General features: G+C 43.6%; 1 protein-coding gene across 1 annotated transcript in view; it reads right to left on the bottom strand.

Annotated features, from left to right (window-relative positions):
• Positions 1-1647: 1647 nt before the first annotated feature.
• Positions 1648-26154, bottom strand: part of lgr4 (leucine-rich repeat containing G protein-coupled receptor 4) — a 26740-nt gene continuing 2233 nt past the window's right edge. Inside the window, exons 2-18 of the mRNA XM_060070586.1 lie at positions 16808-16879; positions 12384-12455; positions 12184-12255; positions 9403-9618; positions 9166-9237; positions 8530-8598; positions 7918-7989; positions 7424-7495; positions 7141-7209; positions 6951-7022; positions 6418-6483; positions 6224-6295; positions 5981-6052; positions 5718-5843; positions 5491-5588; positions 5214-5267; positions 1648-4864 (exon numbers count right to left, since the gene is read on the bottom strand). Coding sequence (XP_059926569.1) covers positions 3402-4864; positions 5214-5267; positions 5491-5588; positions 5718-5843; positions 5981-6052; positions 6224-6295; positions 6418-6483; positions 6951-7022; positions 7141-7209; positions 7424-7495; positions 7918-7989; positions 8530-8598; positions 9166-9237; positions 9403-9618; positions 12184-12255; positions 12384-12455; positions 16808-16879 — 2809 coding nt within the window. The 3' untranslated portion in view covers positions 1648-3401. The remainder of the gene's footprint in view (positions 4865-5213; positions 5268-5490; positions 5589-5717; positions 5844-5980; positions 6053-6223; positions 6296-6417; positions 6484-6950; positions 7023-7140; positions 7210-7423; positions 7496-7917; positions 7990-8529; positions 8599-9165; positions 9238-9402; positions 9619-12183; positions 12256-12383; positions 12456-16807; positions 16880-26154) is intronic.

Raw genomic sequence — 26154 nt, 5'->3', positions numbered from 1 at the left:
TAAGTTTAGGTTTGATAGTTTATGTTGGAGATGGTGATGTGTAGGTATTTAGTTAATGGTAGTTAAATTTAGGTACGAGGCTAGAGATGGTTATGTTCATGTATTACGTTAGAGAGTGGTTATATGTGTGATTAAGTTGAAGCGCTGTTGTATCTCTTCTCTAAAAGATGGTTCCAAGGTAAGGGTGTTAGAAGTATAACAGATGGGCTCAAAGACAGGGTATAGAGAAATAAAAGACTATAATCAAATAAGGTTTGTCGGCCGGTGGACTGGTGTAATGGACGGTTGTTTGACGACCACACAATACAACACCCCGGGATTGGAAAGCCAACACTAACTGCTAAACTAAATGAACGCAGCCATATGGGTTGGCAAATTTAAGTGTATTTAAGCGTTCAGGAGTGAGGTTTACCATAGAAGACTCATGTAAACTCTTTACATTGTGTCAATTTGGTCCTTCTGCATTGCAAGAGGATTCTTGATTATGAATATAAGTGGAAACATTTGTTGGGCAATGAAATCCCCTATAAATACAGCACCATCAGTAAACTCTTTTAGCAGAGGATTTTATAGATTTACATCTGAGGTTGAGAACTATCAAAGCAAATACAAATGGAAACAAAAAAGGAAATGTTAGCTATAATAATCACATTTTTACAATACTTGTTTCAAGAGGTGACAGCCACCTGTATAGTTATTTCATCTAAATATTAGTGTTATAAAAAACGATACCAGCCGGTGAGATGTTCCCAGAAAAGACTAGTCTTCAGATATTTATGAAGACCGGGAGAAATGCAGTCTCTTAATTTGGTCTTCCACGAATTGTATGTAATTATCTATTCTTCCCAACTACCAAGATATAATTAAATGTAACACACCAGTCCCCTCTGTATGCACCAAGTACGGTTTCAAATTTGCCAAATTAACATACTTTGACCCTAACAAGATTGAATAAAGGCAAATCAAAACCAATTCAAAAGCTATGCTCAGTATCTTACCTGGGTCCACATCATGGGTCATTAAGCTACTGTACCGCTCCGGGACTTTACTCCATCCGTAGCTCCCCTAGCAGCAGGCTGGGGGTTGAAGAACATTACCTTTAGCCATTTAACAGATGCCTAAAGGAACTTGCATAAAACCATCTGCTAAATCATAATCCAAAGTGATTGCCTGTGCCTTCAAGAGAAGCAGGTGGAGTCCCGGCAGAATGCCTATTACATTACAGTAACAACTTGGCAAAGTGAATACATATTTCTTTAGATTTCTTTACCTTTTCTGAAAAGATGGGATTAGTGTATCCCGGAATGACTCTTGTGGCCACAACTGCCTGCATGGTAGATGCATTCAATTGACTAGGTTAAATACAATTCACATTGGGGCAAAGAGTTTCTCCAATCGACAGATGTCTGCAAGATGAGTGTTGTTTAATTTACTACACAACATTTGTATATGAATCGTTAGGATTAACAAAAGGAAAAGGGGTCTCGGGCTCTTACTGAGTATGAAGTCGTAAAAACCTGTAGCATTAGAGATCTTTAGCACCTGCTAATGGGACATCTTGAAAAATGTCTCCCTGTTTGAATATCCTTGAAAACATTTGTTGATCCTGAATTTAACTTCTTTCTTAAATAAAACAAAACTAAAATAAACAAATGCAAAGTAACTTTAATAGTTTATAATTGGTAAAAAAAGAAAGAAATCACAGTATATAGTACATACATTCCTACCACAATTTGCACCGAACTGAAATTATGATATACAGCCAGATGCATCAACATGAAGCCAGAAATGCAAGGAACATTATAATAACAATAGGAAAAACAGACTGGAAGAGGTAGCTCCCTTAGTTCGCATCCCATTTTGATTTGTTAGATTTCTTTGAAAATAATTTACATACACAAACCAAAATAACATTTCTAAAGTACACTGACATTTTGAACAGAGGAAAATAATTAAGGTTTGGTGTCAAAGGAAACGTCGGAACATATAAAAAAGCCTGTAGAAAATAAATTCAAAGCGAGTAATTCCGATGCATAACGTGGACAGAAGAACAATTTGTTGATAGATGACTTTCCCTACACTGCCTAAATTCCTGAGCTCTCAGGTGACCTGCATCCATGTGGCACAGCATGTGGCTACATGCTACATGGGTGTTTCCACCATAGCGTCTGTGCACTCATGCTCCAGCACAGAGCACACCACACCGCCGCACCACCCTATGTAGCATCTCGCACAAAATGTCCTCGGAGGAAAAGATAACACCGATAACCATTAGATGGCCCCCTACCGCGAAAGTTATGTATGAAGTTCATTTTATTACAAAGATTATGCTGAAAAACGAGTCAATCGCCAACTACTAAATTTGAATCGGACTGTGAGTACGCAATATGTGCAACTTAAGACTACAAATTACATGTTGAGCCATCATTGAACATTTACAGTACTAACATACAAAAGGAACAGGAAAAAGTATTTGGATTGAATTTTCACGAGAGGTGCTCTAATGGTAGCGAGTGCTGGGGTTATGTGCATTCATCATCCAAAGGCCACCATTCATATACCTGAAGTTACTGCGACCCACACATTCTTGCTGCACAAAATAATAAATTAAAGCAGCACACGATACAACCCAGCACGGCTGTTGGAAAAACAGTGATATTGGCTACTTTTTTATCACATTCGTTGTCATACTTTTATGTACAGTGAAAAACCGCTTCTGATTAAATGACGAATCATTTGTCATGCTTTCACAAAATGCAAGTACAAGGTACTTAACCGTGACAGAGAAGGAAGAGTGGATTTCGATTAGATGAGAAGGGTTTGGTGTGCTGCACGATTTGTCCTTATCCTATCCCCCTACCTTTAAGACCCCTCTCTCTCTGTTTACCCTCAAACCTCCCCTGAAGGTACAGTTCATTAAAACTAAACTAATGAAGATGAATACCATTGCTACAATTACCATAAAGTTCCACAGCGACATAGAAGTTTAAAATAATATATATATATAGACGATATTTGAGCACTAAAAGCACGTACAGGTGAAGCGGAAATGGGCACAAGAACCGTAGCTAGAAGTGACAGGTTGAGGTCCGTAAGATACTCATATTTAGTCCAACTTGAACCGAGAAGCAGGCACTGGTAGCAAGGACCTCCTGAGTGACATCCTTCTTGGCTAGCTCGCACGCGCGCTCAGTTACATCCTGGAACACCAGCAGCGGCGCTGTCAGTTCACATGACACACCGTTCCCTTTAGGCGTTTTGTTTAGAAAAATAAGATAAGTGCTTTCCGAAGAGTCTATTGACAGGGTAGTCTGCACATTACACAAACGAGGCTCGTCGGACACGAACACACGCACGCTCGCACGCACGCACGCACACACACACACCTCCGGCGGGCTGTCTTAGTCCTTGATGCGAGGTATGTTGTACGAGTAGTGCACCAGGGGGAGGCCTCGGCTCTGGCAGAAGCAGGCGCGGCCACAGGCCTGCACCTGGTCCGAGCTGTCGGACAGGAACGAGTCCCCCTCATCGGCGCACTCCGACTGGGCCGAGGGCGTGCCGCGGTCGGCCCAGTAGCCCTCCGACCGCGGGCACGGCGCCGCGCCACCCGCCATCAGCGTGGGGCAGCTGTGGGACTTCACCAAGTGTCTGCAGGCGGAGGAGGACGAGGAGGACGAGGACGAGGACGAGGTGGGGGGCGGCGAGGCGCAGGTCCTGGTGCGCAGCGCCGCCTCGCACTGCGCACACACCGCCACCGCCTCCCCGCAGAGGGGCGCGTAGGCCCCGCCGCAGCCGTACGCCCCCAGCGCCACGGGCCCGCCGGCGGCGCCTCCTCCTCCTCCTCCTCCTCGTGCGCCCTGGGCCCCGGCGACCGCCTTCGCCCCGCCCCCTCTGGCCCCACCCCCTCGGGCCCCGGCCCTCAGCCGCAGCCAGTCCTCCCTGAAGGCCGGGCTGAAGAAGACGTAGAGCACGGGGTTGAGGCAGGCGGGCAGCGGGAAGAAGAGCAGCACCACCGACTTGGCGATCTCCGGCCCGCCGGCCGCCGCGCCCGACGCGGCAAGCAGCGGGGCGAAGGAGAAGGCGGCCAGGGGGCAGAAGAAGACGCAGTTGGTGAAGATGAGCCAGGCCACGTGGCGCAGGGCGCCGCTCTGCCCCGGGTCCGCCAGGGCGGTGCGGCCCAGCCGGCAGTACAGCTGGGTGTAGACGGCGGCCGTGAACAGGTAGGCCAGGGCGTTGAGCAGCACCAGCGCCAGCGCCACGCTCAGCGCCGCGCCCCGCCCGCCGGCGAAGGGCAGGCAGAGCGGCGACGCCGAGGGCTCGCCGGAGGCCGCGCGGGGCAGGGCGGCGGCGGCGGCGGCCACCAGTGCCAGCGCGCCCGCCGCCGCGCCAAAGCGCCGGTCCCCCCGCAGGCAGGCCGGCGCGTCCCGCCGTGGGGACGGCGCGCTCTTCCGGAGGACGGCGCGCACCGCCGCGCCGCGCTCCACGGCGGCCAGCGCCAGCAGGAGGACCGCCCACTCCGAGGAGAAGACGGCCAGGGCGCCGGCGAGCGCGCAGCCCGGGCCCATCTCCCACCACACGCCGAACTCGGCGAAGGAGCCCCAGGTGGCGAGGTCCAGCAGGGAGAGCACCGCCACGTACAGCGCCGTCAGCAGGTTGGCGAGGGCCAGCAGGCCCGTGAGCAGCCGGGCCCCGGAGAGGGAGGAGCCCTGGGGGCGGCAGGGGCCCGGGCCCGAGGCCCGACGCATGGGGCCGAAGGTGACCACCAGCACCAGAGAGTTGAAGACCAGCGCCACCAGGCCGATGAACCACACCGTCACGCGGATCATCCAGTTGCCCAGGAGATGCTCGCAGGGCTTGAACGCTCCTGGAGACCGGGGCGACAGGGCGGAGAGCTCTAGTTCTACTTGTTGATCTCAAGGCACTCATCTCTAGACGCTGCGCACCGACAAACCCTCTTGCCCCATATATCTAGTCAGCCACTTCTGGTAACACGCACAATTTGAATGCGCTGATAGGGAAGGTGATGGATGTTAAAGTGAATAAAGACATAATAAAGTAACCACAAAGACAAAAGAAAAACAAATCGTAAATAAGGATCAGTGGGGTCACTTTTAAGAGAAGGATTACAGTTGTTTTTATTGCCTTTACATCCATTGCCTTGAGTGTGTCACAATGACCGCGGAGAGCAATCATTCAGCTATGTTGCTGCCTACCTGGTGAGGGGGTGCAGTGCATTATCATTGAGATTCTCTCAACATCTTCCCCATCTGAAGAGAAAGAACAGGCAATCATTAGCCATTCATGCACCGGAAGATACAACTAATAGCTATATTAGCACTGGGAGAAAATAAACCAGTGCAACCTTTCATCTAATCAAGCTGATGGAGACACAGAGTAAAAGAGGTAGGAACAAAGAGAACATAAAAATTTGGCGCTTGCTTGAAGTCCCTAGAAATCGCGTCAGGCAGTTGAATGCAGTTCACGTCTCACCTGTGGGTTGCTTCAGGTCGTCAGCTTCTGAATGACCCATCATGGGGCTACAGTCCGCAAAAGCACAGCACTGGTAGGCATACGGCGCAGAGAGTGATCTACGGAACGGAAATAACATCAATGGCCAGGCTTAACAAGGTGCTGCTCTCCATCAGAAACACTATGGGGGGGGGGGGGGGTGGAAGACCGCAGGGAGAGAGTTGGACGATCTCAGAACAAAGTCTCACCTCAGTTTCGGCAGGCTCTTTGCACTCAGCATATTTTTCATCTGCAGGTTCCCCGAGAGCTTCAGCTGGCTGAGCGAATTCAGACCCGTTGTCGGGACCCCCGTGAGAGAGTTCATACTCAGGTCTCTGGGATGGTGGGAGTGGAGTGGGGAGTTCAAGTCACACGTATGAACACAACAATGGAACAACGTACACAAATAGAGGTCCAAATGGAGTGTGCTGTCTTCTATGCTGGAGTGGAGAAGAAGGGAAACAAAACTCACAGGTTTGTAAGTGCGGTCAGGGAGAGGAAAGCATCTTTGTGGATGGATACCATGCCATTCCTGCTCAGATCTCTGCGGAGAACAAATACAATTTGCATTTAGAACACCAGCATATATTGTCTTAATCTGGTCTTTATTATAATTTTTGTTGCGCGTGTGCGTGCGTGCGCGTGCGTGCGCGTGCGTGCGTGCGCGTGCGTGCGTGCGTGCGTGCGTGCGTGCGTTTCTCTCATGGCCACTCACAGCAAGCGAAGAGAGCCGAGTCCATGGAAAGTGTCTTGGTTGATTTGTTGAACGTGATTCTGTTGCAGGTTTCTGTTGTTTGGACACAATTTGCAAATAGTTTAAAAGAGAGATGAAATATGAGTTAGTATTTTCCCCAGTGTCCCCGTTGACATTGTTCTATTTTGAAGGCAAGGTGCGTGGTTGAGACCTACAGCTCCTGCAGTGCGACACATCCGTGGAAAGACGGCAGCTCCTCTATCTGGTTATAGGAAAGGTCTCTGAAGGACGAGGACAGGAGAAGGGAATTATGTGTACAATCAAAACAAGTCACGTATGCCTGTTTTCATAGAACAGAGAACAGAATAACCTTCACTGTCTTCACAAAATGATCACATTCAACCAACTCAATCCATTCATTTCATTAACCAGGTACTTTTTCCAGTAAAGAGAATGGAATGGCTGGGGCAAATAAGTTACAAACAAATATTTAATAAACAGGAAGAGCGAAACCCGGTCTTGTTGGGGATGATTATACCAGACAATTTGTCAGAGGACAACAACACATTATGTCAGTATAATTTCAGGGAATTTAACATTTTAAATAAAATAAAAATAGAACTAGCGAAACTTTGTACTAATGGACAGTATTCAAAAACTACATTTCATAACCCAAACAAATATCTACAGGAGTGTTATTGTGTTGTACGGTTACACATAATGACGATGAGGAGGAGGTCTCTCTTACAATGTGCGAAGCAACTTCAGGTCTTCACACAAATGGGCTGGAATGGAGGATATTTTGGTGCCAGTTAGGGTCCTGAAAATCAAAGCAACAACTGCATGTTAGCACTATAATGAGGTGCTATCTCATGATAGACGGTCATGGATGAGTTGACGTTTTCAGGTGAATGGGGATGTGGAGCTCAGCTACTTACAGAATTTCCAGGTTGTTAGTGGAAGTAAGGATTGGGAAGTCCTGCATCTGACTGGCGCCACGCAGCATCCTGGCACACAGATCACATGTAGAATCACATGACAGTCATTCCAAAGCATGAGCATCATGTTCAATCACCATCGAACAGACGTACGACGTAAACTGACTACGGTTCTAGTAATGTAGTTATGTATTGCAAAGGTGTCACGCTGAACTATGACCACCTTAGGGCCCGTTATCAGGCAGTAAAGCCGATAAGGAGGACTCCAGACTGTGGGACTTACAGAGAGTGCAGGTCAGTTAGGTTCTGGAAAGCTGTAGCCCCGACGAACGACAGAGGGTTGTCATAGAGGTGGCTGTAGGAGCAAGCACAACGGGATGATATTCAACCTCCAGAATAATTTCAACGTGCAAAAATGGCACCATCTTCTGGACATTACAACTCTGAGGCCAAGCTACGATCGCTCTGCAGATCAGTGTCGGGCGAAGGCAGACGTGTATGTGTGTGTGTGGCTTGTGAAGGTGGATGTGTGTGTTTTGCGAAGGCAGACGTGTGTGTGCATGTCTTGTGAAGGCAGACGTGTGTGTGCGTGTCTTGTGAAGGCAGACGTGTGTGTGTTTGTCTTGTGAACACAGACGTGCGCGTCTTGTTGAGGCAGACGTGTGTGTTTGTCTTGTGAAAGCAGACATGTGTGTACATGCATGCCAGCCCAGCATACGTCAATATTTGTGCAGGCGAGTGAACAGCACTCAAACAGTGGGTGGGGTGTGACCTTACATGGTTCGCAACAGAGGGTTGTTGTGGAAGGCACCTTCAGGTATGGAAGCTATATCGTTGCTATGGAAACCACTGTGGACAGGAACACACACACAGCAATAGTAAATGTCATACATTCAAAATCGGTTGGAGATTAACGTATTTCCTATTTATTAAAAAAATGCAATCATAGTAAGCTTAGATTGTCTGAGCCACAAAGGCTGTGAATTGTGCACAGCAAACCATTCAGATGAAGCAGTACATATATTAGGAAAACTAGGACAATTCCCTGGAAATGAATAGTGTATTTGGAGAGTAAGGGTACCCCGCAACATGGCTATAATGGTGGTGAACTTCTCTGAGATTGAGGACACAAAGAAACTACACATTAAATGGTTCCCTTTGTGTTAAAGGAAGGGAAAATCGAAAGCAGCTTCCACACTAGAAAATGTTATTGGAGGCCCTTGCAGAACCTCTTGTTGAAAATACCCTGAATACAGAAAAACAAATTCCAAATGCAAATTTACACCATCTCAACCTAATTTAGACACTGGGATTCTTGGCAAAGATATGGCTAAAGGTATGTAAGTCGAATTTGATTCACAAGGAGACAAATAATATCAATATACTCACAGTTCCTTGAGTTTAGGCAGGGCCTCTATGGCTCTGGGAAAAACCATGAGGTTGTTGAAGTTGAGGTCTCTGAGTAAAAATACAAAACAGCAACCCTGAAGTTAGCATCTACTGCTGTGCAATTTTGTCATCACACTTTCACATCACACATTTACCTTTCCAAGTAGTCTAACAACATCCAATAACTAGGATATTACCGGGAAGAAAGCACCGTAGGGAAAATACTATTCAATCGTGGTGCAGTGATTGCATCGATAATGGCCATATATTTTCTGATTTGGGTTTTACGGGGTCATATTACTTTCTTCATGGCTTTGCAAAAGTCTGGCAAAGTTAGTGTCTGTTGCCAACAGGCCGGACTGCCACTAAAGTAAGTATATTTGTGTGGCAACAATGGCAAGAGGAAGCAGCAAACAGGAGGGCAGATATGATAACAATCATGGACTTTGCTCTATTTATCCTGGAGCAATTACAGGAGGAAGTGGACACACTGACATCAGGCAGACTGAAGTGAAGGTGGGTGGGGTGCACACACACACACACACACACACACACACACACACACACACACACACACACACACACACACACACACACACACACACACACACACACACACACACACACAGTACTTACAATGTCTCTAAATTGACCAGCCCGTTGAAACAGTGCTCCCCAATCTCTTTTATCCTGTTGTTATGGAGATGCCTGAAATAAATGAAATAAAGACAGTAAGTTACACTCGCAGATTTAGACACATGTTCTTCCATACAGAATTTTCTTTGGATAATATATTATTATGAATAGATCACCCATTCAACATTTTATCAAGGAAATTTAAAAAACATAAAAATAAATGTAAAAAACACTCACAGCACCACCAGACTGGTAAGGTTCGCAAAAGCATTGTCTGGGATGTAAGAGATGCGGTTGAGTGCCAATGTTAACGCTTGAAGGTTGGCCTGGTGCCGGAGGGAACCAATGGGAACCTCCGTGAGGTTGTTGTCATCCAACCAAAGGTGGCGTAGCTGCTGAAGTCCTTTGAAGCTGTCCTCTGGGACCGAGGTGATGTGGTTGGCATCCATTCGCCTAGAGGACCGAAACAAGACTCATGTCTCACAACACATCTCATGTCGATTATATGTTTATAATTGCTGGTCAACCTCTGTCCTACAGTTCTTTCGATTTGAAACTTACTCTACAATATTCAAACATGAACTACACACACTCATCATTCACATCCACATATGTTGGATAATTGTATCTTGTGGAGTACATTGCTGAAGATTTGGGAGATGTCTGACAAAAACAAAACAATGCTAAACCAGTATGTTGAAAGTGCTAAAAATTGTTGTGGGGAGATGAACCATGCATTGCATTATGTATGATTGAGCTATACTTGTGAATGGGAAACGTATGCTGTGATTTAAGCGACCGTGCAAATGCCAGCACCATCGTTAAACCTCACCAACACACTCCTTTATCAGTAATCTCTTCTTTGTTGTCACCCTTTTGCAAAGTTTATTATTCGCTGTGAGCAAAACAGTCGCTTTATTGATTGACAGATAGCTCTTTAGGGCACGGGCTACAGCCTGCCAACACTGCCCTGGTGCTGATAAAAACATTATTCTTCAATCCTCCTGCACACACTCACACACACACTCCCCCACTGACCCAGCCACCCACCCACACACGACGGGGGGAGGGGTCTTAGGGACAAGGGGGGTGGATGAGGGGTGATAATAGCTGAAAGCTGGATTTCCACCGTGTGTTTAGCTCCGACTCCATTAGTCGTGCTAGGACTGAAGAGGCCCGAGGTGAAAGGGCTTCCTACAGAACGAGTCGTATACACAGTCATGGCCCCCAGGGAGATTAACCAGACAACAATCAAAATGGGGCATTGAAGAATTCAAGAGAAACCGTATAAACTTGCAACTTGAATTAAATCTGCATGTTAAAATGAATAAATTGCAAGTTAATAAAGTCATTTTAAATGGTACTTCAGAGCTATTGTGGAAAAAGGATTTGCTTTTAATGCAGGGAGATAGTTATTCAACACATTACATAAACACACATGTGCGTGTGCATGTATGCATATATATAAATATATGTGTAACATACACACACACAAACATTCATAGTATCTGTTCCATTTTTCCCTACTAGACAAGTGCAAGCAATTTGGATCAAGAAGAGGATCTCATATTTCTTGAAATCAAAAACCCCTTCTTTGAACCCAAACTCATTCGATCCTTCCTTAAATACACTGTGCAATAATCATCTGTCAGACACACACACACACACACACACACACACACACAATCTTAGCTGAGCAGTGAAGGTGGAGGGAAAGGGTGTTTTTGACAGGTTGCAGTATTGTATGCCTGCTCCCAAATGTTGAGCTGCACCCGTTACCGTGCTCCTCCAACTCAAAACGAGGTCAGGAGCCTAAGGCTGCATTCCATTAGTGCTTACAAACTTGGCATACAGTTGTTTAGCCAATAAGGAGAGCACTAGCATTTTATAACTTTTGAACTAGACACGCACAGATCAGATACTTTTCAATTATGCTGCAGAAACGTCTTGTTCTTGGTTTATATTCGAGCATGTCATGAGAATAAGGCTAGTCCAACAGAGAGGCAGACTGTTACTATTCCAATTTGTATAGAAATGTGGACTGCAGGTTCCCGTCACTCCTGCCTGACAGTGTGTCGCTGGCACTCTTTTTCTTAGTGGGGGAGCTCGGGGGGAATGTTGGTTTTGGTGTGAGGTTTTCCTTGTCAGGGTCAATCAAGTCCTAAGGGATGCACACTATGTCTGGACACAAGCAATGGAGGAAGTCCCAGCTACTCGCATGTGGCTGAAATGGGCCTTCATCTAAGCGCTAGCTGGGTGGGGGAAATAAATTCGTAATTCGGCCTTCAGTTCCCCAACCCATCTTGGATCAAGATGGCAGAGAGGGGAAAAGGGCCCTTCAATGCAAAGGTTCACATTCCTCAAATCAATCAAATTGCAATTAAATGTGGGGATCCAAATAGGGGAGGAGATCCAGTCATAAAAAAACACAAAAGGTGCTAAAGTGAACACGTGGCCGTATTACCCTAGCAGAGGTTAGCATGGCAAACGTTAGTTACTTATCCAGCCGTATCCCAGCCACTCGTATAGCCATAGCAATACACATGCTGTGAACGACATATGCTGCTGAGATTGTCTTTCAGTTAAAAAAACAAATACCATACTGTCCTGTTATAGACACGATGTACATTACTATGAACTGATTTCTGAGTCTGAAACTTTAAAGTGCATAAAGCTTGTTAGGCAGGTTAATTAAACTCTGTTTAGATCAATGTTGGACATCAGGTTAAGCCCGATTATATGCCCATCTGTGCTGATACTGCAAAGAAAAGGGACAAACTAACAAGCCAAGAGGTGACAATGGTCCATTTGAACATTGCATCTCCAGATGCATGTAGTCATTGTAAAATGATATTGTTGTATGGCTCTGATAGACAAAGGTTGCTCCAGATTAGCTGTCAGTGTCTTCTTTTGGCTTCTCTGTGCTTGACACAGAATGCGGGGCAGTGTCTTCTATGCAGTCATACAACTTTAGCATGCCAATCCCTGGGCCCACACTGCATGCACAGGTATACTTACAGAGACTGCAGAGAATGGAGGTCTTTCAGAGCTGCACTGGGGACAGTCTTCAGTTGATTATTTGAGAGCATCCTGTCGAAAAATCAACAACACAAGAATATAAACCTCTGTGATTCAGGAATCCAAGAAAGGAAAAATAACAAACACGCAGAGGGGTTTTTCAGGAGGAAAACGGTGCAACATCTCAGAGCATTGCTTACAGGATTTTGAGCTGATTCAGTCCGGACAGGGCAGCCGGGTCGATGAATGCAAGGTCATTTCCTGCCAGGCGTCTTGAGGAGAAACACGGAAGAAAGAGGGGGACAGACAAACACAAGGGCAGGGAGAATTAAACATTAGAAAAGTCCCATCTGAAATGTACGTGATGTATGAATATCGGTAGTGTTTGTTCTAATCACACAAAGTAATCATGACATGGGTCATTATTTATAACTGAGGAATGTGCCATGGCATTGTGTGAGGGGTTCCCCCAGCCAGAGCGTTCGTGAATACGGTCGCTGATATTAGTTAATAAGATGGCTCTCAAGGGTGACATGGACGTGTGTGCCACGGCCTGTTCTCGCATCATCCGACACCCAGGGCAGATTACGACCAGTGTTGGTTATCCTTCCTGGATCCCTTCCTCGACCTTCATACCAACGCTCGCTCTGGGTCTTTAATCCTGCTGCTTGATCCAAAAATATATAAATAAATGAAATGATACCATTTGGGAATTGGTCTGGCGATGTCTGGCTAGGAAATACAAGGATTACCACAGGAATGAAGGGAACTCCATCTTTCCTGATTGCTCTGGTACGAGCAGAAAGACTGACTGTTACTATTGAAATGTGTACAAATACAAGGAAAACCGCAGGAATGACAGGAAGTCAATCTTACCTAATTGCTCTTGTACTAACAGAAAGAGCGACTGTTACAATTCAAACGGGTACAACTACAAGGACAACCACAGGAATGATGGGAAGTCCATCTTAGAGCTCACAAGATCAAAAAACTACATTGGAACTAATTTGTGCCTAATTCATTTCGCCTTGGCTTGCATTCATCTAGTTGTCCCATGTACTCCTCCCCTTTCCTGTCAATAGTCCATAGGAAACAGGGGCGTAAATAAACAGCAGGCACGCTGACGGGGGATGCATGGCTCTGGCATATTATCTGGCCCCAGAGATTAGCAACAGATTTATCACTCTGCAACTTGAGTTGGGACAGGCTGAGTTCCCCTTGCACCGAGAGCTGGCGGGTGTCAGCCCGCGTAACGCAGCCGTCTCCGACAGAAGCCCACTGGTCTTCTGGGCAGAGCTCATGCTATCGTTGCTCAATAAATAACACGCTAATAAAGGCTGACAGAACTGGGGTGCCTAATGCGTGCTTTCGTACTTAAATGGACTAAATAGTGCCCATAATAAGTGTTGTTTCTAGAACAACGATGTAGGCAAAAGGTTTCAATGGTCATTTCTATGGATTAGGAACATTCCTGAGCGGCTAAAAGTCGTAAGTTCTTGAAGAATTTTGGATGGCAAAGATTTCTACTGGTAATGAATTATTACAGTTCAAGCGACCTTACTGAAAAAACCTGGAGTAGTTAACATACAACGTAAATATAATACAAGGCTTTTGAAATCATTTATCTTTTAACAATGTAGAACACTGCTTTTTTTAATATAGGAAGGCATCCCAACATCCCAATCCTTTTAAACCTTCCTCATTTTCAGACACCAATAGTTATAGTATTATCCACCCTAAAAAGTCAATTGCTCCGAAACATTCAAGAAGTAGGGCTGAACCGGTAGCATGTCAGGAAATGTCTACAAGCCAGGTACTAAAAGGTTTGTTGAGCATTTGTTGAGTGTGTATGAGTAAACCTGACTTCCTGTTGAACCATTTAGAATTGCTTCCTGTAATCCCAGCGTCTCTTGCCTCTGGTCATGCCAGACTAAATCGTCTTCCCACGACAGAAACTCAAATGTGGATGGATGGGTTTTCGTGTTTATACATGCATTTCTTCTTATTTATATTGGAAAGAATGTGCCATCTCCTCTTAAAGAAACTAAGAAGAGAAGACACAACAACATTGTGAGCACATCTTTGTATCCTAGTTATGTTGTTTAATCCTCACGACTTAAATGACATCTTAACAACATGTTTTCATAACATGGATGAATAAATCGGATCCCATCTGCCATTTGTGTTCATATACAATGGTGGTATCCTCATAATCTTTCACTGAATTAGGAAGTCAGTGAGTGGACTAAGAGGGTTATGGTAACTGCAGTGTGTCATAAATGCTTTGCCAAGCTGACAGGCAGATCATGCTAGCTAACACTACTGTGTAAGCTTAAAGGGAACTGTGAAATCAACATCAGACTTCACAGAAAGTCTCTCAGTTTCCCAACTCTACAGAGTATGGGCCGCAGATTTTGTGGAATAACAAGAAACAAGTCTGTGAGTTTTCAGTTATTGTGGTGGACCACAACTGTCAAATTAGGGTCTGAATCGTTTACCAGTACTTCTTAAAAAGCCGGGTCCCTCCAGAGCCACTTGGCTATGAGACAAACCCAATGCCTGGCTTCCAGTGGTGGAACCATCCGCAAGCACATAATCTACTGCCAAACCACCCAATCAGTGACAGAGCCCATGTGTCTCAAGCTTTGTCAAATATGTTGTGTGACAGACTTTTGGGGAAAAAAAGTGTTTTGACATGAACACTGAAAGACTAGTCATGGAAGACCACACATTTCAGCACTTTCACGGGAACATCTCAATGACTTAAACCGCAATTTAGGAGCCGACAGATATGCAGCAGCTATGACACAGTCTATTGAAAGTTGTAGAACACCAAGTGAGACATTTTGCGATCTAAGGCCCCTGTCTTGAGTCACTAAACAAGTTTGACAAACTGCTAAGATAACCTTCAGTTTCATTGCCTGCCATGTTGTCTCTCTCTTGTACAGTCCTTTCAACGGATTAGTAACATTCTCCTGCAGGCGTCAATCTAACCAGAAGTATATGATCCAACAGAGTGTAACCGCACTCCCACCTTACCTAAAGTATGCCTTTATGATCATGTGTACACACACACACACACACACACACACACACACACACACACAAGCCCTTTTGCCATTGGGAGTTGATAATCCTATGATTTAAGTTTTCTTGTTCATGCTGGCAAACACAAATATTATGAAAAATAATACGGGGGGCAATGTGAAAAGGTGGCCAATGTTATGCCCAAGTCATTTAGGCATGGGGTTCTAAACAAATTGTTTGAATAAAATGTAGAAAAGCTGATGAACACATAATAATAATAATAATAATAATAATAATAATAATAATAATAATAATAATAATAATACATATGGGCTAACTCGATTTAGTAATCAGCAAAGTGTGATAAAACCAAAAGAAATTTAAAAGTATATAAAGATAGTGCTGTGGGATGACAGTGCATATCTGTTAGCATAACTGCTGGGCTCAGTATTGCCTGAGGGCGATACAGGAGAGAAGGAACATTTAAGAGGGTTGCGTGACTATTAGTGAGGAGCAGTGTGTTTATTCTTTCAGATCTGTCCTGTTTGGGTTCCTCAGTCTCCGTCTCTCTCTGTCTCCTTCTCTCGTTTACCCTCAGACTCCCCTCTAACTTTCAGCTCATCCAATGAAGCAAACCGTGAAATGTTCCATTGCAAAAAGGTTTAGAAATAACATACACATACACACAGAATATATGGCAATCAAAATGTTAGTTTTCGAAGAGATATATGTTCTCTTCAAAAACTAGCTACGGAAAAGCAGTGGCCCATGCATTTAGATGACAAAAACATGTGTGTGGCTGGGACTGCACATTTCATTCTATTTAACATTAACATGACAGTTGTACTTTATGTACTCGGGCCTTCTTTGTTACCTGGGGCAGTTGTGCCAAAAAAATCCTCAAAGAGCAAAGGAACAGCAAGGACTTGCTGTTTTCTTGTGGGTTTTTTTAAGCTCTGTGTTGTCATAGAAACCATTACTTTGCTCTCTTCCTTCCTGCCTTGCATTCCTCTAAACATTGTGATGAAAAGTAAATTGCCCTTTAACAAAAAGATTGAAGGAGTGTTTGGAAAAACAGTCTGGTCCGACTGAAAGATGTGAAAAAAAAGAGAAGGAAAAAGAAAAGCAAGCATGAGGACAAGTGGAGCTGGAAGTAGCCAGCCATGTTCACTTGCTGGTCATTTTGCCTTCCCTGTGCTGCCGTGTTACCTGATATCACGGAGACAGATTGTCATCTCACACTCCCAGCTCTGGGCCAGACGGGGAGATTTAAAAAAGTAAAGAAATAACAAGCGCAGCAGATAAGATATGGCCAAACAAACAAAGTGCAACAAAACTAAAATGGTAATCCCGTATATGAACACAAGTATATGTATGGCTCACACAATGCATTGTGATTGCAACTGCCCTTTTAAAATCCTTCCGCTTGTTTTCGCGTGCGTTAGTAGCTTGAGAATTTGTGTCAACTCGACTACTACTCAGAACTGTTCACAGGAGACAACTGAGAACGGAGAAGAATTAAGATGCTAGTTAATGCCAAGCAAATACACTGAGTGCATATTGTGGAACATATCAACTTGAAACGGTGTGTACTTACAGTTCTTCCAGGTAGGGAAAGTTTTTAAAGACGTCTGCAGGCAATTCAGTGATGTTGTTCATGCTGACCTCCCTGTGGGAACACAAAGAATTAGGATGAGCGATTTCTTCGATCTTAATTATCTCATGTCAAATGTAGATCCTTTTCTATTTGTTTTGACGGTAGGGTTTGTTATAAAAGCTGTTATTGTGTTCAGCAACCGTTAGAAGACGAAACACTGGGACTGATAGGCTAAATGTTTCATTTTGGCCACTTCTCATTGACCAATCTCCTATTATTTGACCAATTTTGACACCACAGATTCATTAACTCACGTATAGTTATAATTGAATGAGAACATGGTCCATATCTAGACACATCAGCACATGCAGCCAGTTTTTCAGGTTTACCGATCACAATTTGACAGCAAAATGATTTTCATCTTTATGAATATGAACAATGTGTTCAGTGCTCGTGTATTAACTAAATTAACATGAACCTAAATTAACAAGTCATTGGTAGCAGCACTGACAGATCACTTGTTGCAGATGTAAATCACATTATAATCAGACTGAGGCTGAGCTATGAATGATCTTCCACACAAAGCTCAACAGAAAGCCCGGGAGAAGCTCTGCTGTTGCCCCGAGGGATCTCCGCTATTCAAAGCCACATCAAGAAAGATGGGCATGTAGTAACAGGAAAAATATGCACCAGACTCCTTGATTCCCCTCCTAGCAAGGAAATATGTGAACATATAGATTCAAGTTGAATTCGAAATCATAACCATGGCAAAATGATATCCACATTGGCAAGGCCAATAGGATCACCGTTCACGTTTATTCGATTGCCTATCAAGCAGAAATATCTACAACCAAGCATTTGATAGATTACAATGTATTCATCACGTATAAGTCATACTTTTGTGTCCGACATCCAAAATACTAGATTGGAAGAGATGGCACACAATCAGAAAGTAAATGGACCTAACGTTTACAGATAAATGAAGCCTTATAAGCCCCCCAAGTGGCCCCTCCCTAATTGCTCCCCAACTGCTCATCTTGGATTTCACTGGCTGATCGCTCCACAGCTTGTGTGTGGGCACCTGAATACTCAAGGATCATATTGCCTCGCTCTGCAGTGCCTCTCTGCACATGCGGGCATGGGGCCCCCAGAAGAGCCCCTTGTGTTTGTTGACACCCCCTGTCCGGTCTCCGTTTACATCTGTTTACCTAGTCTCACGAATCAGATGCAACATTATTAACCTAAAGTCTGAATGGAGTCGAGCCCAATCTAGGTTAATGGGGTGCTTCTCGTTCTCTCCTTTCTTGTTTGTTTTTGACCAATCATGTAGCTTGAAGCGGGGAACTGTTGTGAAATCGGCTATTAAAAGCAAACACAGACTCGGTCGGCATTCGTAAACAGTAATATTATGTCTGGAAAAGTTTCAGTTCAACACCTTGTAGACTGACCACTGTAGAAATACACTAATTAAAAATCCCTGGAGGAGGAACAGGGCATAACTACTAGATATTTGGTGCCCAGCCAATGCTCTGAACCGTTTCCCCCCAAGAAGTTCTGCTACAACATAGTAGGATGGCTGGATCCCAGATTAGCGTTTACCTGAGTATCCCATTACAACCCTGGCCCCGGGCTACACAATGGAGCCTCCATCATTGCCCTCAGCCACCCTCATCCTTTCAAAAAAAAAAGAAATCTTTATCTTCTTTTTCTTTTTTGCTGCCCGCAACTACTTTGTCACTGATCTGCAACCAGCACCCCCACAATCACCAGCACCCCCACCACCACCACTACCACAACCGCATCCAATCAGTGGGCGACGCTGGTGGTCGCATGGCTATGCAACGCTGCCTTATAACAATCTCTAACAGATCTGCGAATAAGTTGGAAAACCACATGCAGGGCATGGGGAGAAGTGAAGGCTTCCACAATTCTGTCATATATCTCTCCCCCCCCCCGCATCCTTCTTATTTCTGCTTTACTCATCCAGGTCCCACAGGCCTGTCTCTGGACACCAGAAAACAGCAGCTGTAAAATATAGCAAATAACACAGCCGCTTTTTCCAAGCAGGGCCTGATACATTTATGCTGAGATATCCAGACTCCTTGCCATGGCTTTAGTGTGTCCTAAGATACTGATTTGCACAACACTCCAACCGATTAGAATCCGTCAATAGTAAAGCAACTCACACCTGACTAAACATTGTTTCGCAATAGAGCACAGAATTTATGTTTGTCCAACAACCACTTGAGGATATAAACCCCTGGATGACATCACAGCCCTTGTCCCTCACGCAACGCAATATGACATAAAGAGAGGGCACATGTGCAGAGTGAATGCAGCAAAGACAGGGCACTTGTAAGTATTTGGTAAATCACAGAAAGCCAAGACAATCTCGCAAAAAAAAAATATTGTTGTAACCCCATCGTTAAGTAAGCTAGTTCCAATACGGTGCTCTTCTTAAAAAGTGTGGAAATGTATTGACCTCGCTTTGTACATGAGTTATGCTGTTATAAAGGAGTTATATAATGTAAGAACAATTTAGGGCTTGTAAATTGCAACGTAATGCATGAAAATATACAAACTAATAGACTAAATTGATTAAAAAAAGAACCTAATATTTACACTTGTGAAAACAACGTAACAAATGAGCAACATAACAGAAAAGTCCTGGGTTTACGTTTCTGATGCAATTTGTGCTTTCAGTCACGTCATATTCCTGTCACACAAGCTGTTCCAAACTAGTGCACTGTTCAAAACTCTACCGTATTTATACCTTAACCATGCCTCTTTCCAAAAATGTACCTGTGACCATGAAAGGAAAAACGATTTTATTTCAAAAACAGGAAGTGAAACCAATTAAACTAAATGGATAGCATTAACCTCCATTATAGCTAATTATATTACACAATAGGTCTCACAATAAGTTGACTTTTTATCACTAATATAAACCTCAGAAGATCATCTTGATTTTCAAGTTTGTGTTTTGCATTGCAGATAAAATAACTTCTAAAATGACACTATTGCTCTCCTTGCTCTTCTCGAATCGGGTTGGATGTACAGCAAACACATATTCTCCTCTAAAAAAAGCATTTCAGGGCAGATTTCAGTTCATCTCAAAACATAGTTATTCAGTTTCGTATTAAATAGTTTTGTATACTTCGTATATTAGTGCACTTTCCTTCAGTGGGGCCATTGTTGTTTTATCGGGGCAAAGTTGTTGTTTTTTTCGACAAAGCGGTGCTAACAGAGATTAGGATGGGCTCACAAGGCTACTTTAATATAACACAGATGACGATGTACAAGAACATTTAATTATTGTCCAGTCCTAGACTAAAGATTAATTGAATGACCAACAGAAAGATACAGCCCCAATTCATGTTAAAGGAACTATATGTAAACACATTTACTGTACTGGACTGTAACGCTGGCTCTCCGACATCATGCTACAGGTAGTAGCATGAAGACCTTTTTATTTTCAGTTCCGGGTCAAAAAGTTTCTTTGTTTTTGCATGTGTGTTATGATTCACAACTCTCACAGTACCCTGGGTTGTCAGTCATGTAGCTAATTGGCACACAAAAGTAGCATGCTGCAGCCATAGAATCATGCAGAATCTATCATTAGAGTCCTCAATATTGCAACCCATGTGAGCATTAGTGAACGACCGATGTAGTATCTGCCGGCCGATATTATTTTTTTATTTTTTGCGATATATATATATTTTTTTTTTTCCCATGATTTACGGACAGTTCAATATATGTTTTTTTTTTTTTAATTGAGACATTGTAACATTTGTTATCATCATTGTGCCATTTTTATGAAGTAAATTGAAGGAGGCTTTGCCTGGAAATCCAGACCCGTATCTAGAAAATTTTAGGATCTGGCAACGAGAATTGAAAATGGCCCAACTCGAGGGGTGGCAACAAACATGCATTTGAACATATCACTGGATAACACACATTGGATAACACTACGACCAAATCAGAATACAAGAGGTGACGTATCCAAACCAGTGGAGCTAACCAATAGATAAGACTCTTGCCGTATCCGGTCGGTAAAAACGCTTTTGGCCCGCCTATAACTGATACATACACGATTATATTGGTTAATGTTCTGGGCCAGGGGAGGCCCAGAATATACACAAGTATATTGCTCGTTCACAGAGTGACTCACTGAGCAAATTCAAATTGTGCTCTCGCGAGAAGTGCAAATTAACAGAGTAGGATAAAATAGCAATGACAGCTTTGGAATACTTTGATCCAGGGGTTGACACTAAGGTTTCAAAAGCACTTGCCCATCGGGCAAGTACAGGTCAGGCTCAGACTGAAGCTGAATGTTAGCTTCCACACATGTTGTGTTTAAAAAATAACTAACTTCTCTTTGTTTACTTATTTATCGAGCGGTCACATCGTGCCATGAAGTGATTTCAGTCCACCGCTGTAACCTATTAAAGCTATCGCCAAGTTATATGTAAACCTGCATGATTTCATGCAAATGTACTCAACTAAATGTCAGAGGTAGTAGCAAAGATATGTCTTTTTTAACTTTCACGTTTCTTGTAGCTTTAACTGAATAATCACAATCTCGTTTCTAGTAGTGTTGTCAGTCACGATACTGGATTTTCTAACTTTGACACTATACCTGGAAAAATATCGATATTCTATACCATTTTTGATATCAGGGGAAAGGTTTTTTTCAGGAAAGAACATAATTTCATAATGTCATCTTTGTGCCAAAAGAAAGATTGTTGTGAAATATTCAATGGGGATGATACTTGGTTAAAGTGAATAAAGCCATGGAACACAGCATAAGTGGAAGATAACATTTCCACCTGAAATAATTATCAGTTGGGAGCGATGTCTTACTATGAGACACAAATAAAGGTAGATATCTTACAATTTTGACACTTGACACCTCTATTTAAAGTTCAGGGCAAATATATTCGAATGCACCAAGCCAAACACTCGCAAATAAACATATGGCCACTAGATTGCGATGAAGAATATGTTTTCTGATTGAAGGCAATTTACCTATTTCCTAAGAAACCTTCTCTTATTCATTGATGGAAAACACCATGTTTAGTTGCAAAATTTGGCCCAGACACTGGGTTATCTGTTTATGGTGGTTTTATTCGACCAGATTCAACTTTGTGGACAAATATCACAAAGGTAATACTTTTTTTGGCTGTTAAAAGAAAAGGGGACGTTTCTTCTTAAGTTGTTATTTGTGAGTTTTAGTCACAGAATGATATGGTTTGGACTGTTGGAATAAGTGGAGGCTCAGCTTTCATGTAATATTTAGTTTGTGAGGGTCCAATATCGTGAAAAAGATCGCTATTGCTGTGCATGTGCACAGTTATGAAACCCAAAACCGTGTTCTTGCATATGACTTTCCTTGGTAATTTGCCTCAATCCAAAGTACTTCCAAACTGCACTCCTCCATCACTACTCCATTTTCCTTCTACCTAAACCGTTCGCGGAGGTGCTGCACTTGCGATGCTAGCTTTGTTGTCTAACCTTTAGCTAACACCTTCGAATCACGGCCAGAGAACGCACTGCGAGTGACAGAAGGCGGGGCTATATTCGCACTGAAGCGATGCGTGTCTGTTAACTCTCTTTCCGAGAGAAGAGAAGACAGCGTGCTGATCAATTGCAAATACTTCTATTTTGTGTTATTTTGCGGAAAATGGTTGTTCTGCAGTTTCTAAAAACATTTGAATAAATAGCCTTTATATTAACATCCACCCAAAATCCACTTGCCCGTTCGGGCAACCAGAAATCAATCTCAACTTGCCCAAATATGACTTTTGGTTGCCCCGGGCAAGCGGGCAACCGTTAATGTCGAGGCCTGTGATCCATCGAATTTTCAGGGTGGGAGAGATGATGGCTCTTGAAATCCGTCATGAACAAGCAGTTTTCAGGTTCATTCTTTCCGATTGAGTACCGGTACACTCTTTCCTCGAGATGAATAGTAGGGGTCCTTAAAGTGAAAATCACGACACTAACTAGAGTTGCTCCCTAGAGTCAGAGTATTGGTTTCAGTCTACAGATGTATGTAATATTGTCATCAGTAAATTGTTTGCCAAGGTTTGGAAATCAATTACCTATTTCAAGTTGACTTTTATGATCACACAACTCACAGCCATCCTATTATTGTATTTAAGGCAGATACTGTAAATTAATATTTAGCCTAATTCCACGTTTTATGAAGCCAATATTTTAGTACAGGATGCAAAAAGTGACAAGGGGAAAGAAACATACACACGTTCATGTTAGCTCACATTTAATGTTTTGTTTGTAGTCTATTTCAATAATTAGGTAATATTAGTGAGAAACACCTCTTAAGCTCCAGCCTATTTTTTTGGTTTCTGCTCGAAAATGACATACCCAAAATGAATACAGAATATCTCTGCATCTACAAGGTCTATTTGAATAATTGTGGTGTCATTATAACGGGAACACTTGTGAAATGTGTTCAGATGCGTAAGTATCAGTATTTATGTCACTGGCTCAGAGTAAATGAAGTTGGCACCCAAGCATAAATGACAGATTTAATTTCCACCCAAATAAATCCCACTTCTTCTATGAATATCTCTTTGAAATTATGCTGATGAAGCTAAAAAAGTTTCATAAAGTTAAGCAGAGCACAATTACAGAGGTTTTAGTAAAGACTATTTAGGCAGACTCTCTAAATTGGTCATTTTGGCACATTTTGGCACCATTTGAAGTTTTTGATGTACTGAACTATATATTGCCCTTTTATGTCATTATCTGTGACCATCACATACATTTTCAACAGTTTTAGATTTTTCTTTTGATTTTTCTCAGTACTCGTCAGAATGCGTGCGTTAAGAGGCCGCTACCGGATGTAGCTCTCCTGATGTAGCTCTCCTGAGCAACATCCTGTTACGCAGGCTAATAACTCGGCCGGGGATTGGTCGATTTAGATGTTTGACACCTCGTTTTAACCGTAAGAGCCAATAGATGTTAGGGGCAGTATTGAAATGTGTGCCAGACACATGATTGGCTAACAGTAAGGAAGCAAATACAACTAACGCGAAACCAACTTCAATGCATGCTTCATGAAAGGAAGCCATCTTACACTCAAAATAAGTGAGGTTCACATTAAAACTGGTTGTAAACAAACGCAGACGTGTTGGACGTACTAAAACCGGAGTTTTTTGCTCTCTGCCTTTTGCTGCGAGAGTGATCGAGTCCCCAAATATGGGCACCCTCGAGCTTAAGAGGAGACATATTATGGTGTTTTCCCAACAAGTAAACATAGTATTTGAGTTCCAGGAATCATGTTTGTGAAGCTGTTTGCTGGAAATAGCTTTTAGGAAAAAAAGATCTTGCCTACTGCTATTCCCCTCTGTTTCAGTCCCTTCAGAATGCGCTGTTTCTGGTGTCTGTAGCTTTAATGCAAATGAGCTGCTGCCCATTGACCAATGAGCTGTCAGACTGAACCACAGCATGGCGGAGAAGGGATTGTTGCCATTTGCGGACTCCTGGAGCTCTATATCTATATCATATAATATAATAACAATAATATTATACATGGGTATTTTATATAATATTATATCTAATATCACAGCCAAAAGCTATGTGCGCCTCGGATGATATTATGAATCATAAAGACTGCGTCTGACGTCTCTGGCACTTCCACAACAAGTAAAGACTCGTAGTGGGGGATATCTCAGCCATGGTTGAGAGGAAGGGTTAGGGGGTAAAGGAACTTTGGCCTCGACTCTCTGAAGTCCATGAACCGCATGGCGGAGATAGGGATTGTACTCCGGGAACTTGCCTGCCGGACTTGCCGCCGAGCTCCCCGCGCCGGAGCTGCCGGACTGCCACGGAGACCTACCTCCGCCGGACCTGCCAGTTTCGGCGGCAGTTCAGCTCCCGGAGTAAACCGCCGGAGCTGCCGGACTGCCGCCGAGGCTTCAGTGGCGGCCAGACGGCTTCGACGGCGGCCAGACTGCCGTCGAAGCTTCGGCGGCAGTCCGGCGGGGGTAGCTCAGCGGCAGTCCGGCAGCTCAGCTCCGGGAGTACAATCCCTTTCTCCTCCGGACTGCCGCCGAAGCTTTGGCGGCAGTCCGGCAGAGAAAGGGATTGTACTCCCGGAGCATGGCTGCAGGGCTAGCGCTGAGTTCCCCCCGCCGGAGCTGCTCGTCCGCTGGTCCACAAAATCTTAGCTATGCTCTGATTGGACGGGAGTGGGGAAGTGGGAGGTAATATTCAACTGTGCCCCCCCTTCCTACGTAGGAAAGGGCGCCGAAACTGACTCGCTCGTTTGGTAACTGTAGGCGGGGTACTTAAGAAATGCATATCTAACTAAAGAAATCATGTACAGACTTTTTTCAAAGTTTGTATGCATGTGGGAGCACCAGAGACCCAAAACACCCCAAATCCCAGGAAAAGTGTTGTTTTCATATAATGTCCCCTTTAAGCCAGCATTAGTTTAATTATATGTTGCCAATGATATATGATATATATATTACATATATTGGACATTTTTTGATATTATTTTCTATACATGCATTGTGATAAATGTTTAGTATTAATGCATATGAGGTTTAATAATCAAATGTTTAAATGGTATGTCACATTGGAATGCCATAGTTTAAGTTTTTTCTTCGATTATCTTATGTAGCAAACTGCTTTTTAATCTTTTAATCACTGAATGAATGAAAGTGTGTGTGTGTGTGTGTGTGTGTGTGTGTGTGTGTGTATAAAGGGAATTGCGTGTATGTGAGAGAGGTGGAGGAAGTGTAGCAGCCAGAGACGAAGAGAAGTAAACATTCTCCCATCCATAAGTCATCCTGACCCTCTGACTGGCTCCTTTCACCTCCGCTGACCGTGAACAAAAGTATCATTCAGTCAAGGATGGATGGCAGCAGGCACAAATAGCAAGCCAGTAAGCAAGAAACAATGTGGTGAAAGACCCCCCTGATTGAACCACTCCCTCCCCCACCCGCCTTTCTTTCTTTCCATGATCAGTGCAAACTTGTTGCCTGTTCACACTAGAAGATACATAGTTCCAGTGTGAACTAACTCTCCTATAAGTTATGCATCTGCGGCTCGCTACTTTGGCCACCACAGGAAGTACACAATGTACAGACGATGAATGTGTTTAGAGATATCCCTATGTTACATGTCACCACTTTCCCCCCCGATTTTGTTGGCTTTCCATCAATTATGGCAAAACTTAGTTGACCAACTTTAAACTTCTTCCAAAGCTCTTGACTGTAGGTGAGACTCTGCTCCAGGTTCTCATGATGGATCAGTCCACTGTTTGGTCATCCATTATCAGAAACGTCATAACATTCCTTCTTCAGGAAACTACAGAT

This window comes from Gadus macrocephalus, chromosome 14 (assembly GCF_031168955.1).
Source record: "Gadus macrocephalus chromosome 14, ASM3116895v1".
In the NCBI taxonomy this organism is placed as follows: domain Eukaryota; kingdom Metazoa; phylum Chordata; class Actinopteri; order Gadiformes; family Gadidae; genus Gadus; species Gadus macrocephalus.
Note: the sequence above shows the minus strand (reverse complement) of the source record. Positions and strands in the feature narration are given on the sequence as shown.